The sequence below is a fragment of the Calypte anna genome, chromosome 1 (genome assembly GCF_003957555.1).
Source record: "Calypte anna isolate BGI_N300 chromosome 1, bCalAnn1_v1.p, whole genome shotgun sequence".
Classification (NCBI taxonomy): domain Eukaryota; kingdom Metazoa; phylum Chordata; class Aves; order Apodiformes; family Trochilidae; genus Calypte; species Calypte anna.
This window is the reverse complement of record NC_044244.1, coordinates 3,211,597-3,229,392: the sequence shown is the minus strand read 5'-3', so window position 1 is coordinate 3,229,392 and position 17,796 is coordinate 3,211,597. Positions and strand designations below refer to the sequence as shown.

At 41.0% G+C, this 17,796-nt stretch overlaps 1 protein-coding gene across 1 annotated transcript in view; it reads left to right on the top strand.

Moving 5' to 3' along the window:
- The window catches only part of MKLN1 (muskelin 1), a 103,544-nt gene extending 91,070 nt beyond the window's left edge, over positions 1-12,474 (top strand). The window contains exons 16-18 of the mRNA XM_030469472.1: positions 1,707-1,809; positions 10,222-10,276; positions 12,114-12,474. Of these exons, the coding sequence (XP_030325332.1) occupies positions 1,707-1,809; positions 10,222-10,276; positions 12,114-12,196 (241 nt within the window). The 3' untranslated portion in view covers positions 12,197-12,474. The remainder of the gene's footprint in view (positions 1-1,706; positions 1,810-10,221; positions 10,277-12,113) is intronic.
- The last annotated feature ends 5,322 nt before the right edge of the window (positions 12,475-17,796 follow it).

Sequence of the window (17,796 nt, the reverse complement as noted above, 5' to 3'; positions counted from 1 at the left end):
GATGTGAATACCTACAAGAATGAATAAAGGTCTTGCCCAGTAATCTGGGAGGCTTATCAAACCCATGTGTGGTTGCATGCAAATACAGCTCTACAGCTTCCAGAGAGAGCTCTGGATTGCTCTCTTTACTTGCTTAAAATGCAAGGAAACTCAGAGGAAATGTTGCTGTATATTGTCTGCAGCTGGGGTTTCTGCACCTAAGGCCATTTATTTGGGTCCATATGAGAGAGTCAAACATGGCCAGACAAGAACTGGCACACTGGGTGCTTTGCTGGAGTTCATGTGGCTCTCAGGGCTGGAGCTGAACTGCTGCAAAGTCACTTGGGTGCACTTTATCCACACTTCCTCAAGTTCTAGGTACCAGAACATGTACTTAACTTGCATACCCAGAACATCCACTGCCTCAGCTGGAGTCCTGTTAACTTACTTAGTATCAAGCATCCATAGCTGAGCCAAGCTGGCCAGGTGTAGAAGACCAAAGTGTCAGTGGTACAACTTAAATTCAGTTCTTATCATCTAAGAAAAATCTGTGGTAATGTTTGGAAGAAATCACATTCACTTACCAAAATGTCATGTGCATCAGGTAACAGACATGGTCCTGTGCTCCATGTACTGTCTGAACAACTTCAGACAATTTCACAAGTTGGGCTACAGGTGTCCACTACAATATAAATAGCCAAGTAGATGACCCAAATAAATAACAATATAATTAAATCTATTCAGTGAGACTTCTTTCCATTTTACCAGCTATACTCCTCTAAAGGTAACTGATATCTATTGTGAATAAATTGTATGGCATTCCTATAAGGCAGGACACAAGATGCCTATTCCTATAAGATACAAGAGAGTTAAATAACTGAGAGCATAGCTTTTAGGGTTCCTCATCTTTGGAATGTAGAACTGTCTGAGCTGTTCTCCTGGGAAGGTTTAATACTGTGTATTGGTGATTCAGAAGATGTCAGTGTGATACTGCACTTGGTGGAGAGGTGATAGGACAAAAAGATTTTAAACTTCATCCTTTGTAGGCTTAGGCACCCAGCTCAGTGCTGCAGGAAAACAGCTCTGCTCACTGAGGATGCTGAGCCCAGAATGATTTTCTGAGGGCTATGTTAACTTCATCAGGGAGCTGACAGAAATTAGTTTCTCTTCATTAAAAGAAAATGGTTGTGGTGCACAGGATTTTTACATACATGTGCTCTTGCCAAAGGTGGGTGATTAAGGCACAATATTCATTGACTCTGGGGAGTTTCACCCCATAGTCTCTTTTTCTGTTTGGCAGAAGCAGGGAGCATTCTCCATCCCTGTACTTCCAGTTAATGTTTCAGCACAGTCAGTAATATTTATACCCCTGAGGCTGCTCAAGGCTTTTCTGAATCTGAACTGTGCTTCTCACATGAGGTGATACTCATACCTTATTTTATTTGTGGAAAACAAACTACTAAATGTTTTATATGCATGTGTTAAAACCCTGCTTTGAACAGAGCATTATGCTTTGCCCTTGTAACTCCCTGAAAACACTCTGATGTGTTTCAGTCTGGCTGGAAAGCATGTACTGAAACAAATATGAGGCCAAGCTGCCATTAACATTGTTTTCTTTGGAAATATTTGGCTGAAAGTTTCCTTCAATAGGTTTTACTCTTTCTAGAAACAGTAGAACTTAGTCCTGAAGGAAAGGGTTGTGCTCATATTTTGTGTCCTCTTTGCAGGTTTGAAGAAAAAGCTCAGACTGACCCTCTTAGTGCACTGAAGTACCTGCAGAACGATTTGTATGTAACTGTGGATCACTCAGACCCTGAGGAGACAAAAGAGGTAGTGATGAATGATCTTTGTCTTATAATAAAATAAACCATTCTCATGTGGAAGCTTTAAGCCTCTTAAACCTTGTTACTAGGTTTGAAGGAGCTCTGCAGGTGCATGACACTTTGCTCTGTCTCATATTTCTCTGCACTAAAGATCATCCTGCTTTTAGAAACAGTCATTTTACAACTTCACTTCCAGATAAAATAGCTTTTGTACTCCTAATAGTCAAGACTGAGCCTTTGTTTTAATTCCAACGGGCTGGTGTGTATTTTGGGACCTTTAATTGAAATGTAAACTCCCTGAAATGTCACGAGCCTGGAGTTGGTTGTGTGGTGGAAAGTGACTCTTATTCACCCTGCCTTTTGGCTTGTCAATGTTAAAATAGTTCTGGGGGAAGGGAAGAGTTTTTTTCTCTGGATAATAGGTATTTCTGGAAGTAGATTGTATATATACTTTGCTTGCTTAAACTCTTATTGCCTCTGCCTTTGGAATATTATCTGGTAGGCATGTTCTTTTATTTGTTCCAGGCATTTGTCCCCATTTCCTGTTTTGATTCCATTACTGCAGTACATGTCACTTTGCAAAAAGGATTAAAGAAATGGTGTGGTATCAGATAAGGTGATTGACTTGACTGTGCCATTAATTTCCACATAGGTCCTGGGGCAGCTGGCTGGATGTACAAGTGTTCAGCTCCTTATGGGTAGATGAGGAAAAGGAGACCATGGATTTTTATCCTCTTTTGTTAGTGACTTTGGAAGTGATTTGACAGCTCCTTTTATAAAACTGCAATAGGAGAATGGGCACTGTTATTCCATGCTGAGTTTCTGGATTAAATCACTGAATCTGTTGCTTTTAGCTTGTTAGCTCAGATAAAGATCATTATACAGACACTAAAAGCTTTGGGGGAGGGATATGCTTCTTGCATGTGCATGATACAGAATTGTAGGGTCAGAAAAGTTAAGGAAAAGGTATTTACTCATATCAGGATCCTGGAATTGCTCACATTTTTCATAAATTTTGGTTATCCTTTAGCAACATCTGCTTGAATAAAATATTTAAGTGTTGTGCCTCTCAGTTCTGTTAGATGGTTTGTCATACAAATTGTCCCATATCAAGTAGTTTCACATCCTTTCTTGCCATTTCTAGCATAGGAAAGACAAATAACAGATCATCCTGTTTGTCTTCAGGTAGAAAAGGTAGATACATTTATTTTTTTTTCTCATGCATCATGCTTCAGGGGGGCTCAACCCAGTTATGTCCCATCCTCCCAGTGTGGTAGCACTTTCCTCTTCCTATTTCAACCTGTAGTAACCTACAACATACAACAACCACTCTGATGCTGTTCTCTTCTTCTTCTCCCTCCAACCCACTATAAATCCATGTCCTGGGATCTCCCATCTCACTTTGTCTCCATGTCACACCTCTGTGTCTCATCCTGCCTGTGAGGGCCATGTTTCTCTCTCTTTGGCCAGTAACTCCTACAGAGATTTTGAATGTCATGGCTGGCTGTGCCTTTTTATTGCCTGAACAGAACCCATTTGTGGTGTGCTCAGCAAGCTCCTCTCCTTTTAATTCATCCTTCCTGCTGTCACCAGCAGACCAAAGGAGCTGCCATAAAGGCTGCACAGTTGTGCACGTCTTGTTTAGGAAATACTTTCATGTTTAGGAAATATTTTCATGTTCTACATTTGATTTTCCCAGTTCCATGTGTAGTATTTAACTTGTCCACCTTGTAAGAATAAAGAATTTACCTGACTGCATGGGCTCCCCTGAGATTTCTGGGGGAAGTAGCAGCTTTATCATACAAAGTAGAAATAGAGGAAATGTTTTGGGTTTTTTTTTGTTTGTTTTGTTTGTTTTAATACCCCTGTTTATAGAGAGTACTGGTGTTCTGCACATTAATGATACAGAGTATGAGCTTAGGTAGCTCAATCCAGCTGAGTGAATGTACTGTGAATCCTTTCTCTGCAGGCCTGCTGCCTGGTCTGAGCAAAATTCAATAGCTTCTGTCTTTGGTGATGGTCCATTGGATCAATGCATACCATTCAGCAGAATTATAGCTTCCATTCCAGTGGTCTCCTAAAATCATTTAACAATTTCTGGGAGGCTTTTGCTTTTTTTTTTTAACTTGGGTTTTGATTGCCCGCGGGGTTTGTTGCGGTTTGTTCCTAGGTGGTTGTTGTTGTTGTTGTGTTTTGGGTTTGTTTGTTTTTTTGTTTTTCTGAAATCATGCTAGCCAAAAAGCTTTAACTTCCAAAGCTTTTTCCACTGGAACAAATCTGCCAGGTATGTGGCACGGAGCCAGCTACTGCTCTGGTACTGCCTGGGTGTATTTCCAGTTGACGTCAATTTACCTTCCGGTTATCACATCGAGTTGGCTTTTTGCTCTGGCATTACATCTTCAAATAGCTCTTGTGTTTTCCAGAGGGATTGACGCAGGCTTTTTGGATCCCATATCAAATTTCCAGCACCAGTTTGATTGTGTGGCTCAGCCCAGGCACCTACATACTGTCTTTTATTTGTAGTTGAGATCTTCCCAACTAATATCAAAGGCTGTGAGTCTGATCGCTTTCATCTGTGCTGCCTACAGCCACTCCATGTTGTGAGGCCTCTTGGTGTGGCAAATCCTATGGGAACTTGTTTGTCCCTCTTCATTTCCTTCTCTCCAGGGCAACTTGTTGAATTTGGGAAGGACCCTGAGTAGGTTTGGCACAACTTTTGTGCCATGGTTCTCTGAGGCTATATGGTTGGATGGTTTATGGATTGAGATATGGGCAGTCTTCTATAGTATAACATGCAGAATTTCACTTTCAGGCAAGGCTGACTGGCTTTTTAATAGAAGTAATTTCTTCTAACTTGGTTAGGCAAGTCTCTTCAGCTGTTTTGAGTTGCATGCCAAAGAAAATAAACAGACTGTTCTCAAAACTTACTTTGTCGTTAGTAACCAATTTTGTTTAAAGTAGCATGAATGATTGGCAGTCAGAACATACTCCCAGATTTTCATTCCTTCCTTGTGAATTTAAGGATGTTAATAGGATTATAGCTTTATTTCATTTTTTATTATTGTAAAGTGAGGTAGATGCCTGCAAGTAAGAGCTATTGCATGGGTGCTTGCTTTAGTAGCTGCAGGCTCTGTGCCAGCTCTGTCTCTGCTGCTGCCCACAAATGCAGATCCAGTTCTCTGTAACTGTGATTCTGCTTGAAATCACTTCAACATCTCCAGTTAGTTCAGTGTTTTCAGATCAGTGAATCTTTTTTTCTTTTTTCTTTTTTTTTTACTGGCTGTGGATTAATAGCTCTGACAATGTGTAAGAGCAAGTAGATTCTCTGAGCACATGCAAGTTTGTGTGTTGTATTTTATGGATTTCATGTATTGCAACTGACATTTATTGGCTAAATATTTCTGGTAGCATGGGTGTTCTGTGTCCTATTACACACCCATGTGTCTTGGGTGGTAGCTTGGAATTGCAGACTTTTACAAACCAAAACAGAAAATTAAAATAAATTCCAAGTTTTATACTTAGCTGTGTGCTGTTAAAGCAGGAAAACATCAGCAGATCACATGCAAGACTAAAGGGGCTTTTTGAGCAGAGGGGCTGTGGGAAAAATCAAGAGGATATTAAAAAAGTAAAGGAGAGGGAGATGACTTTGTACAGTGGGATTGAGATTCAACTACTGGTGTCAAACTCAATCCCATGATTGCTGTCAAACAGATACAGAGTGCACCTAAAACTTGCAGTTAATGTTTTTCCTGGAGCATGGTAAGAGGAAGAGAAGGACCTGGAGGCCAATTTGTGGCCTGAGTAGCTTGTAGACAGAGGCTGGAGGCCCATGTTCAAGGCCCCTTCATACTTTCTATTCTTTCAACTTTGTCTTTAATAATTTTGCCAGATAAAGCCAAAAGAGCCCTGAAAAGTATTGTTTTGAGCCTACATTAGACTGATATTTCTGGGAAAATTGAAGCCCAAGTGGGAAAAATAGTTCTAGGAAGGAGCTAAGAAAAGCATGTTTCTCTTCTTCATGTCCTGCTGTGATTCTTTGTAAAGCCTCAGAGTCTTAGTGCTGTGAGAGCAGAAGCTTTGGAGCCAAGGAGCCTTTACAAAAACCACATTCAGCCTTCTCAACTCCAGCTAATGACTGTTCCATCCTCAAAGAATTTGAGCCTCATTTCTTCTCTGAACCTACACAACAAGGTACCATCCCACCAGAACTGGTCAAAGCTGAGAAACTCTTGTGTACTGTGAGCTGAGCATGTGCAGACCTTACAGAGGAGGAATGGTACCTGGTCCATGCAACCTCTCAGGTATCCTAAACTGGAGTTACTCATCCCCCCCCCTTAGTGTTCACCATTTCATTTGCCACCAGAAAGCAAGAGGTGGGCAGGAGAGAGGTTAGAACTTGAATAGGTTGCCACATGGCAGGTTTGGTTTTTTGCTGGCAGGTAGAAACCTAAATAAAGTAATTTAAAAAAAAAAAAGCTGATGAAAGAACAATAATGTTGCAAACCTGAAGATTGTAAGCTGGAAAATGCCAGAATTAATGCTACCCTATGTAGCCTTAATTTAGTCTGTGGTCCTGAATGTGGTTGATGGTATTGGTTAACCTTACATTAGACAGACACTTTTTATAACTCAAAAGCCCAGATCTGTAAACTGATACAGCCTTATATTAGTTAACCAGATATAATTTATCTCTGAGGAACCCCTGCCTTGGTTCAAAAAGGTGGGTTGGATCTCAGAGAGAAATTAATTGTTTAATGAAGGAAACTGTTGCCTTTTGAATGGAGGCTTAATTTGGGATGGAAGAAGCCAGTGGGCTGGAGAGATTGTCTGGAGAAAATGGGTGGTGGTGTGATTAAAGCAGTTGGGTGCTTCTGCTGGGTAATTGAATTGTGGTCTTGCCTCTGACAGAGTTGCTGTGTGAGTTAAGCAGATTGTTTTTTCTAGATGATCATTAATTGTGTCTTTTCATTCTGCTGTCTGGTGGGAGAGATGTGAGGTGTGATTTACTTGAGGGTTTTGCTCTTCTGGCTTCAGGGAAACCCAGAAGCTGCTGCATGGTGCCATGTATTCTGAAAAATAACATTCTGGTAGTTTCAAATAGGGCACCCAAAATTAATCAGAATTTGAAGTGCTGTCTGTTACAATAACAACTATTGTGATAGAAAAAGTGGTGAGGAAATTAAGTCCTTCTTTAGAGCAGAATTTGAACTTTATGAAGAACATAGTGTTTTGGATATATGCTGTGAAAGGTGTGCAGGAGATCTGGTGTTGAGAAAGTGGTAACATCCTATGCACTGGAAGAAAGTAGAGATCCTTTTGAAGAGTATCTGGCACTGTAACACAAATGCTGAGTGAACCAACTTGGGCTCAGTGCTGTCCATAACTGTTGTTCTTAACTTTTCCATCATTTTTTAAAATATCAACTGGTACAAAAATCCAATTTCAAAACAAACACCCAAACGACAAACCTCAGGGTTAGCTGAAGTGCAGTGTTATTCATCAGTAGAGGGGGACAAGATGCTCCTTCCCCACAAAGAAGCTTGTAGCCCTGAAGATCCATCATGCTCAGTGCAGATAAGGTTGGCTTCCTTGGCAGAGAGTCTTTCCAATGGATTTGTGGTTCCAAGTCAGCAAGTTAGTATCTGGATCCTGTTTTTGTAGTCTCATAGCTGAGCATCCTGAGACCCAGCCTCAAGCAGAGCTTATGCTCTCTCTCCAGCTGCCTTTCTGGGGAGGGAAAGGGAAAGTTCTGAGAGCATGTGGCATCTGCTTTGTCCTGGCACTGGTGGCTTCATGTGGTACCAGTAAGGCCACTGTGCATCAGGGGAAGAAGGCCCAGACACAGATTTAACCACCCATTTTATTGCAACTTGTGGAGCTATTGATGCTGGGCATCTCTTTAAATACCTTTCTGATTTGGAGCAAAGGAACTCTTACAAGTTCTGCTAGCAGTGAAATACATGTGTAGCATTGGAATCCTTTTTGATTGCATGTTGCTACTCAAGAGGGTACTTAGTCAAACTTCCCCTTCTTCAGAAGTCTGTCAGTCCTGTGTTTTTCTAACCTCTTCTTACATACCTGCAGTGCCAATTTCCCATTATACCCTCCCCAAAAGACTGCCAACTGTGTTCCAGAACACCGTGGTCCTTATTTTTTTTCTCTTTATTTCATGTTGAAATTGATCTTGCTGAAGTATTTGTGTGGCTTCTTGAACTTAGTTTTAGGCTTAACTTTTTTTAGTGGCCTCAATATTTGTCTCTTCTTTCAGTTTTATCCTTGGGTATTCTGTGGGAGTCCTTTGCAACCCTGACTCTCCTTTGAACTTTATAGATCTTAAGATTGATAAACGTAGATTTCAAAGCACTTCATTTTTTTTTCTAAGTGCTTTCTTACGTGCTTGCTAATAGATACAAAGCATCCAAAAGTAGTTGCCTTCTGAAAGGAGGTTGGAGCAAGGGTGGGTGTTCATCTCTTTCCGAAGTTACAACTGATAGAACAAGAGGAAATGGCCTCAAGTTGTGTCAGGGGAGGTTTAAATTGGATATTTGGAACAATTTCTTCATTGAAAGGGGTTGTCAGCCCTGGCACAGGCTGCCCAGGGGAGTGATGGGGTCCCCAATCCCTGGAGGGCTTTCAAAGCTGTGTAGATGTGGTGCTGAGGGACATGGTTTAGTGGTGGGCCTTGGCAGTGCTGGGGTTAACTGTCTGACTTAATGACTTCAAAAGGCCTTTTCCAGCAAAATGATTCTCTGATTGTTAGATGAGTTGAGCCTTGATAACAGCAGAGTACTGGATTTGTTTGAAAGATTCTACTCCTTTTCATTGCATTTCAACCCATTTTTCATTTTCTGCAGTAGGATGATACTGATCTATTATAACTCCTAAATACATTTTCACAGAGCCTGTGTAACTGACCTATTTTGTATGGCTGCTTTTTTTTTTTTTTTTTCCCCTCTTTATGTTGATTTGCACTTGGCCTTAGTGAATGGCACCTTGATCCATCCTGCAAGCTAGATGAAATGGAAACAGTCTGAAGCCTGTCTGCTACCATGCTTGGCAGTCTGTCTGAGCATGGTGTAAGGTCTGTGGACTCAGAGGATGTCCTCCTGTTCTGTGAAGCAGTTGTATCACTGAAACCCAGAGTGCTGCTGACCCTGGGGCACAGATGAATCACTTCTGATTCATGGCTCCATTTTGATGTCAAACCATTGATGACTACCCAGAGTAAAGTTATTTGACCTATTTGCCACTCCCTGTTAGCTTAATCTAGCCTTGATAATTTGCCATAAATATTGTAGAAAAGCATCAGAAGTCCTACAGAAGTCAAAATGGACAACTATTGCCAAGTCCCATCCTGGGGCCTGCTGCTCTCTTGTGAAAGCAATCAGCTTGATGCTATACAACTTGTTGCCAAATCCACATTGGCTGCTACTCATCACCTTCTTGATTGCTAGCTAGATGCCTGCAAATTCTTTGTCTTCCTATTTTTTTTTTCTTAAAACCAAAATTAAACTGTTGGATATACAGTTCCTGGCTGTTCTTCCTCCTCCTTCTCTGTACAGAATTGTTTCTCATGTGGTTTTTTTTTTTTCCCTCCCTTTCTTTCCTTCGGGCTGTGTGCTGTGAAGACACACAAATGGGTGACAAGAGATTACAAGCCTTCAAGGGATCAGCTAATTCTTTAAGGAAACATGACAAAGCACTAAGCTTTACTACAATGTGGGCTGCTGAAAACAGTAAAAACTGTTAGGTATAGGCCAGGGTAGAGGAAGAGACTGAGTTCAGTTTCTGTAAGTAAAACATCAAGGGAGGATAAAACCATGAACGTGTTACTTAAGATGTTTTTACTCATTATTCTGATGTTCCCAAACACAAATTTTTTTTAGTTAAAAAGACATGGCTTTAAACTTTTCCAGCTCACAAAGGTTGTTGCCATTTAAAGCTTTCTCTGTGTTCAAGATCATCGCCTGCACTGTTCAGCAATTACCTCTGTTTTCTGACCATCTAATCCTTGTGCTCTGAGACTGTACCACACTCATCTTGGGAATGTGGTTGCATAAAAGAGGCTCTGTCTTTCTTCTGCACTGTGATACCTGCCAGATACCTTAAAAAAAAAAAAAAAAAGTAGGTATAAAATCAGGTTTTAGGGCTTCCAGTCAAGTGTCTTTCATTGCATCAATGCTGCTCTCATTCTAGGAAATACATCCAACTTTCTTGACCAAGGTAACAAATTGTATTGCTTGTATGAAAGTGTCTGCTGCTATTATTGAGATGCCTAGCACTGCAGTCCTAAGGACTGTGGAAAGAAAACAGCAACTCCAAAGCCACTTGAACTTCTATGACTCTTTTGGGTTTTTTCCTGTGCAGTTGATAACTTTTTTCTTTTTCTTTCTTTGTCCCTCTGCCTCCTCTTCTACAGTTTCAACTCCTTGCCTCAGCATTATTTAAGTCTGGCTCGGATTTCACCACTCTTGGTGAGTATTGTGGCATCAGAAGAATTATATTAAGTATATATTCTTAAGTATATATATTCTTAAGTATATATATTCTTAAGTATATATATATATCCCTCTGATAATTACTGTTAATTTCTGCTGATTTTGATATTGAATGTTATAGTTAACATGAATGTTGTAGGTGCTTTTTGCTTTGAATATTCAAGTGCCACTACACAGGCTTTTGAGAGAGCATTTATAATTACAGTGTCAATGCCTCAAGCCCATATTTAAAATATGTCATCAGTGGTTTTTAAACCTGTGCTCCTGGGATCATTTTCTGTCTCTTATTCCATCTGATGCTTCACTGTTACCCAAATAAACAGAAACTCTGGTCAGAATAAAGCACCTCCTGTCATGTCACTTTGGAATCTCACAGCAGTAGCCTACAGCTCTGTTTGCTGTATAACTGCAATTCCTGGAGTAAATTTGGTTCTCTCGTTCTTTGCAAAAACTATGTTCTTTGGGAGCAATGTCAAAAGTGAGGAACACAGTGGCATGTAGGGCTGGAAAACCCAGGAAGGTCTTGAAGCCAGAACTGTAAAATTGTTTCACTGTTCTGTCCAGTCTAACTCTCAACACAGTTTTGAAGAGATTAATCCCGAGGCAAGGTAGAAGGGAAAGCTATAGGTAAAAATTTACATTCCTGGTAATATGTGGTGTCCGTCAAGTTACTGGCTTTCATCGCCGAGGAGCATGGGATGGACTTCACTTATGTTGAATGTGTAAATTCCCGAATTTAAAGGAGTCGAGGGAAGGAAGAAGCCCCCTGCACTATCTGCCTGGCTGGGTGAGGAAAGCTCTGGCTGCACTTGTGCAGTTTGGAAAGCAGTTACCTAGTTGAAGCTGGAAGATTAATTTTTTTTTAAAGGAAGAAAAACCAAGGTTTTGGAATGGGTTTTTTTTCCGTAGTTTTAAGTGTTTGACAAGCTGAATTAGTTCTTGCCACTATTTTATTCAGAGGTTGGCTTTACAGCTAGGAGGATACATCCATCAAGTGGTGCTTCTGGAAAGAAACCAAAAAAAACCCAAGCCCTCCTTTGATTTGATTAACTTGGTTGACTTTGGATTTAACTGAAGAGTGAGTTCACTGAATTAAAAAGTGTTCCTTTGAGATAGCAGTGATTGAAGTATTACAAAGCAGAGGAAATCGTTGTGTGCTTGCTCTATTGTTCTTGGCAGTTGATGGTTTAAGTATGAGGATTTGGATAAACAATGAGAGTGAACCCTCCCCTGGTGGGAGGCAGCACTTCACAAAACCCATTTGCAAAGCCCCCCCCCCCCCCCCCCCCCCATTTGTGCCAGATGCAGCTGGGTCCTCAGTGCAAGTCCAGGGATTAAACAGTGAGTGGGACCTGAGGCTCCTACTACACGGCAGATTTGTCCCAAGAAAAACTGCAAGCACTACAAGTACAGGTTCTGGTTAACCCAGTAGTCAAGATAATGAGGAAAGCCTGAGGACAGAAGAAATGAGGCACCAATAAAAATAGCTACACAAGATTTTTGTTTTCTAGGACATCAAGAGCAGTCCCCTGAGGACTCTTGCTTCCCCCCATTTCTTGAGGACTGCCAATGAGCTTGACAGCCATTTGCTTCTTACTTTTTATGGCATTTTGACTGCAGCGTTGGCTTGGGGTGAACATGGTCCTGGTGTTTCTGTGCCCCATAACAGTGGGACAGAGAGGTGGCAGCCTTGGTAGTTGAGGCAGAAGTAGCAGAGGGTTAACATCCAGCCCAGATGGACCCCTGGTGTGTTCCACAGTGGTTTCAAGTAGTGCCCACTGACTTAAATTTCCCCTTTTTCTTCCTTTCCCAGGATGTTCAGATGTTGACCACACATATGCCCAGAGACTCAGCTGTTTGATAACATTGAGGTCAACTTCTTTCCAGACAACATGACCCCTCCTAAAGGCAACCTGGTGGACCTCATGCTAACGTCTGTAATGGAGCAATCACTGGGCACTACGTGGAAGAGAGGGAAAAGCATCCATTTCAGTATTTTAATTTTTTTAACTGCATTGATTGACTGCTGGGATGAAGTAATATAGTAACCCCCAGGTGTTTGGAAGGGGTTTTATACTTGTATGGTGAATCCCTGAAGCTTTTCCCTTGGAGTAGGTTAATAAAATGTAACTGACGTACTTCCGACTAAATATAATATATTTTTTCTGACTATGGATTTTGAGTTAGCAAATGTAAGATTGAAAGGTGGGGGGAGGGGAAAGGAAAAAAAAAACCCCAAAACATACAGTGATCCTCTTTGCCTGTGGGGTAAAAACTGAGATTTGTGGCTTGTCTGGAATTAAAAGAGGATGGGTTTTTATTTTGGATTTTGTGAGAAAGGGGAGGAAGTTTGTTCTTTGCTGATTTGTAGCTAGTCATGGTATATTGCTTTATCCTCCAACCCCGTCCTCAGCAGCTGGATACCTGGCACAGGACACTGGCACATTTGAGGTAATAATAATAATAATAATAATGTTTTTGTCTTGAGTCTCGTGGTGGCCCTGTGTATGTGAAGGGGAGCACGTGTTACAAACGATCCGTCTCACCCTCCCAGAACCAGGCTGACAGTAGTGTCTAATTGCACCTAATTACCTAAACAACTATCTTCCCTCCTCTCCAGCCTTCCCCTTGGACCTGACAGGCAAGTGGGAACCTCAGAGAAACTGCTGGAAAAAAGGGAGAACACATCTCCCCCCTTTCAGGGTTTGTTCCCTTTCTGCTGCCGATGAGAACCCACGCAGGTCCTCACGGAGCTCGGCAGAGCTGGGGCTTCACACACTCATGTCCAACCTCTGCAACCTGACTCTGGGTTGGGTGTAGGATTTCTGAAGCAGATTGTCTCTGTTTCCATGCACCTGTGCTTCTGAAGCAGATTGTCTCTGTTTCCATGCACCTGTGCTTCTCTGTGTGTTTGTCGATGTGTCAATGTAAAGAGGATGGCTCCCAGCAACTTGTCTCCTTCCTATGTAGTGCAGCTCATACAATTTTACATATATTTTAGGCCTGGATCTGAATTTGAGGGAGGCCTTTTAGCATGAATCTCTTGAAAGCAAGCTGATGCATATGTATAGAAAATATATGCTTCCCCGCTGAAAACCCTCTTTATATATACCAGGTAAGGGCTTGGTGCTGCACTAAGAAGTGGAATGAAGGTTGCATTAGAAAACTTTGCTCATTTGGTGTCGGTGAACATTCAGTACACACTGGCAGATGTAAATATTTATATGAGACTGCAAAGCTTTATGTCAAGAAATGTTCATGCCAGTAGGAATTCACTGCTGTGTACCCACCGTGGCTACACGACTCGTGTTGAACTTGATGGAAGTCTTGTGTGTTCAAAGATGATTTGAACTCTTGAAATAAAGAGTTAGTGAAGTGTCTTTTTTCACAGCTCGAGTGTCTGCTTGCTTTGATTGCATTGCATTGCCTCTTTATCATCTTCTTTGTGTGACTTTCCTAGTCCTGATAACGTTAGAAATTTAAAAACTTATTACAAGTGTTTGATCAATTAGAAAGGAACAGTGTTAGAGGGTGGCCTTTGTTTTGGTCTTCAGGAGGGAGTATAAAAACACTGTGTTTTCAGTAACCTGTGACTTGAGGCTGTTCAGATGTTGTATACTTCAGTGGATTGGCAAATCAGCTGTCTGGAAGAATCTGCTCAGGTACACAGTGCAGTAAATGAAACCTGATAAAATTGTTTCTTTGAAACATTGCAATTTATTTTTTTTTTTCCAGTGACATGGAAAGTTTTACATCACTGCAAGGCTTTAGGATGTGCCACCTCTGCTGGAGCTTTGTTCCACTAGTTTAAGTAGAATTTTCATGGGATGAGTGTAGATACCAACAGTGCTGTACTGGGGGAATATTCCAATCAAGCATTGTTTCCAATTGGGACTGAACTGAGTGCTTTCCATACAACCAGCACAATGCTGCAGCCCTCTAGCACTTAAAATTTAGTGCTGTTGTGCCCCTTATCACTTGATCTCAATTGCCTCTGTATTCTCCAGCTTCAGCCAGATGATTAATTGCTTTTTGTGACAGTTTTTCTAATCAGCCAAACTCTTTGTAATCTTTTCTGCCTACAACTTCAATGTTGAACCCAAACGTTGCAGCTAAACTGAGGAGCCCTGATGAGCACTCAGCAGAAGTTCAGGAAAGCTGAAAGCTTTGTGAATGGTTTTGCTGGTAAGCAGGGCATCTTGTCAGGCTTGATTTGTATGACAGAAATTGAACCAAAACTCTGTGTTGGGGTGCAATGCAAAACCTGACAGCCTGGCTCAGGTTTTTTTGTGGGTTTTTTTTGTAGCATGGGGCAAAGGAAGGATTTGTCTGAGTGGGGTGAGCATTGCTTCTGCAGGACTGACAATCCCAGCTAATGAGAGCACTTGAGGATGAGAAAATATTGACCTACCTTTATCCTGAGCTGATCGATTCCAGCTTGCACGAGTAGAGTTTATGGGTTACAGCTGGTGATTAACCAGCAGAAACTATTTGCTCAGCTTTGGAGTTATTTGTTGAGCAGCAGAGGCACCCTGTGGCCAGAGAGGTTAATCCAAAGTGGAGGTTTCTTTTGGCTTTGCCAAGGGTCTTTTCTGCTTCTGTGTCCTCAAAGCTAGGAGTCCAAATGAAATGATTTATTGGCATTGGTGTATGCTACACCTACCTGATTTAAAAGCTAATTTAAAAAAAATCTAAGCTGTAAAGTGTAAATTTCCTTTCAAAACCAGCCAGTTATTGACAAGCAGTTACAGGGAGGGTTTGAATTTAATTACATGCAGATCTGTAAAGATTCTGGTGATATTCCAGGAAAGCATTGGATGTGAGCATTACAGAATTACTGAAGTACAAACAGAAAAGATCTGAAAACAGCCACCTTAAAATGTTTCACAGCACAGTGCATGCAACTTTATAAATATCCCAGCTGTATGTGAGAAGTCTTCAGATCTCATCCTTATTGCTTGCAGGCTGCAGCAGAGATGGCTTTTTAGCTTAGACAAGACAAAAAGTACAATATTTACCTTTACCTTATATTATAAGGTGACTTTCTGTATGGATTTAACACCATGTAATCTTTGCACTACAGTATTTTATCTCTGAATTACCTGTTGACTTGTAAATAAGGTATTACAAAAGAAAACATCTTTTCAGAGAGGGACACATTTATGATGTCTGGGGTCTTTAAAGCCAAAGTTACAGTGTTCTGGTATGTTTTTTAATTCTGTAGGAAGTTAGGGTCTGTTACTACAGACATCAAAACTTCAGTCCTGATTTAGCTTTTTGTAAAATATCCTTTTGAGATTCATGAGTTTGGTTCTTCACTGACACCGACCTTCAGCACTTCTGTATTGTATCAGGTGATACAATGTTCAGTAGATCAACTCCTTGGAAAACATGAAAGTATTCTTCATGCAATGTTGTTATTATGAAGTGACACATTTTCCTGGAAAAAGTAAGCCCTTCAGGTTTGATTTCTGGTGTTTTGAACGAGACAAAATTAGATTTCTTAATGCTAGTCTGATGCAACCCCTCCCGAGGCAGAGGTTTTTAAAGAGTTCTCCCAAAATACCTTTCCCAAGCAAGTCCTGCTATCACAGTGTGGACCTAAGACATTTTCAATGTGCCAGGAAAGACCCTACATGGATAATGATGTTAAAAATTGGTAGACTATGCCCATCTTCTTGTCCTTTTAATTTATTTTTTATTTGTTTTTTTGAGGATCCCATTAATTCTTATTGGTCCTGGGGAGACCCGAGGTGCGAGGCAAAGTGGTTATTGAAATTAATTGTAGCTTTTCCTCTTCTGGCTCTTTGAAAAATAACATTTGTGACATATTTATTCCTCCTGAGTCTAATGAGGAAGGAGAACTTTGTCTTGGAAAAGTTTAGTTTGCCCTTTTTCTCTGGACAGCATCTTGGATGCATAGTTTAGGTCCTGATATCCAGTTGTGTAAATAAATGTCTGAGGTTTGGGTCTGTTTGCCCAGGATGGCTCTGCATGCATACAGGTTCACTCTTAGAGGTCAAGCTGGAAGTTCTTACCAGATCAATTAGCAAAATTGTGCTCTCCTCTTGGAAAAAACACCCTAGCAATCTGTGGAGACACAGTTGGAAAGATTTTTTTGAAGGTATTTGTCTTGTCCAAGTAGCAAGTAGAGTGAAATTAGGGAACATACTAAAGCTTCCCTTTCTGGAGATTGTACTGGAGGAGGGATGCTGTGAGAGGCTTCAGTGGCTGAAATGGTTTTAGTCACTGACAATTTTATGATTGAGGTGTCAGTAAGCAAATTAATTAAATCACCTATTTTGGGGAGGGCAGACTCGTTGCAGAGGTATGGGGGTAGTGGCAAGGGATTGTGATAGCTTTCCCTCTGTGCTTTTCTAATCAGCAGCCACAAGTGTCAGGGTCCCCACCACCTGTTTCTTCTTCTAGAAGAGACTCCTAAAGGAGAGTGATGACTCTGGAAGAGTGTTTTCCATACAGCTGTTGTCCTAATCATTTTCCTGAAGCAGACAAATTCCCAGAAGGGAGTTTTCTTTGCCACAAAGTCATCCCACCAACCACTCTGGCTCTGCTGTGCAAACTTGGACTTGTGAGTGCTGGAGGGAGTGATAAATTCAGGGCAGTGTTCTGAGAAACACTTGTTTGCTGCTCTGGGAAGAAAAATGAGCTTTAATGCTACTTTTTTCAGGTGCAGGAAGGTGGCAGGAACCCATAACACTGATGCTATCAATTCTCTTGCTGCCTCCTCTCTGGCAGAACTGAGAAGGAAATACTTAAATACTTTTGTAGAGTTTATGGAATGGAACTTCTAGTATGAGCTAGCTCTGTGCAACCTGAAACTTGAAGGCTCTTCCATGTGATCTCTGTCCATGCAGTATTCTGTTCATTAAATGCTTCTGGGGAGAGAAGCAAAAACATGTTGGATACGTTTCTGTTCAGTACCTTTGTTTTTAGGGGTGGAAAATGTCTTGTGAAACCTTGAGTCCCAAGTGTATGCTTTGAATTTTCGCTTCTTAGTTGTGGTTGGCTTGGAGTTAAGGAGTGTTTGGCTGTTGTCAAGTGAAGTCCTGACAGTAAAAGCAATTAATTTGTGTCTCTGGAAGTGCTTGTGTTCTTTTATAGCTGTAGTTATTACAGAAACAGAGGTGGAGGTGGGCCTAGTTTAGGAAAGAATAAATAATTATTTCTGTTCTGATTAGGGGGGGAGATTGTAGAAACTCAGAATGAGCTTGGCTGGTTTCAATAAGTACACATCATAATTTGGAGATGGGTTTTATTTTGTGAAAGGAGAGTTTAAGAACTTTATTACTTACTCTTGATACAGATTGAGTAATGTATAAGCTGTAAATATTGTTGAAATGTAAATGTACTCTCAGAGGCTCCTTAATGTACCTGAATGCCTATGGGTATGGTAGAACTGATCCTATCCTGTCAAGAAAAAGGTTATGCTGGAAATTATTTGGGTTGTGGTGTAATGACTTGTAGGCAAAAATTCC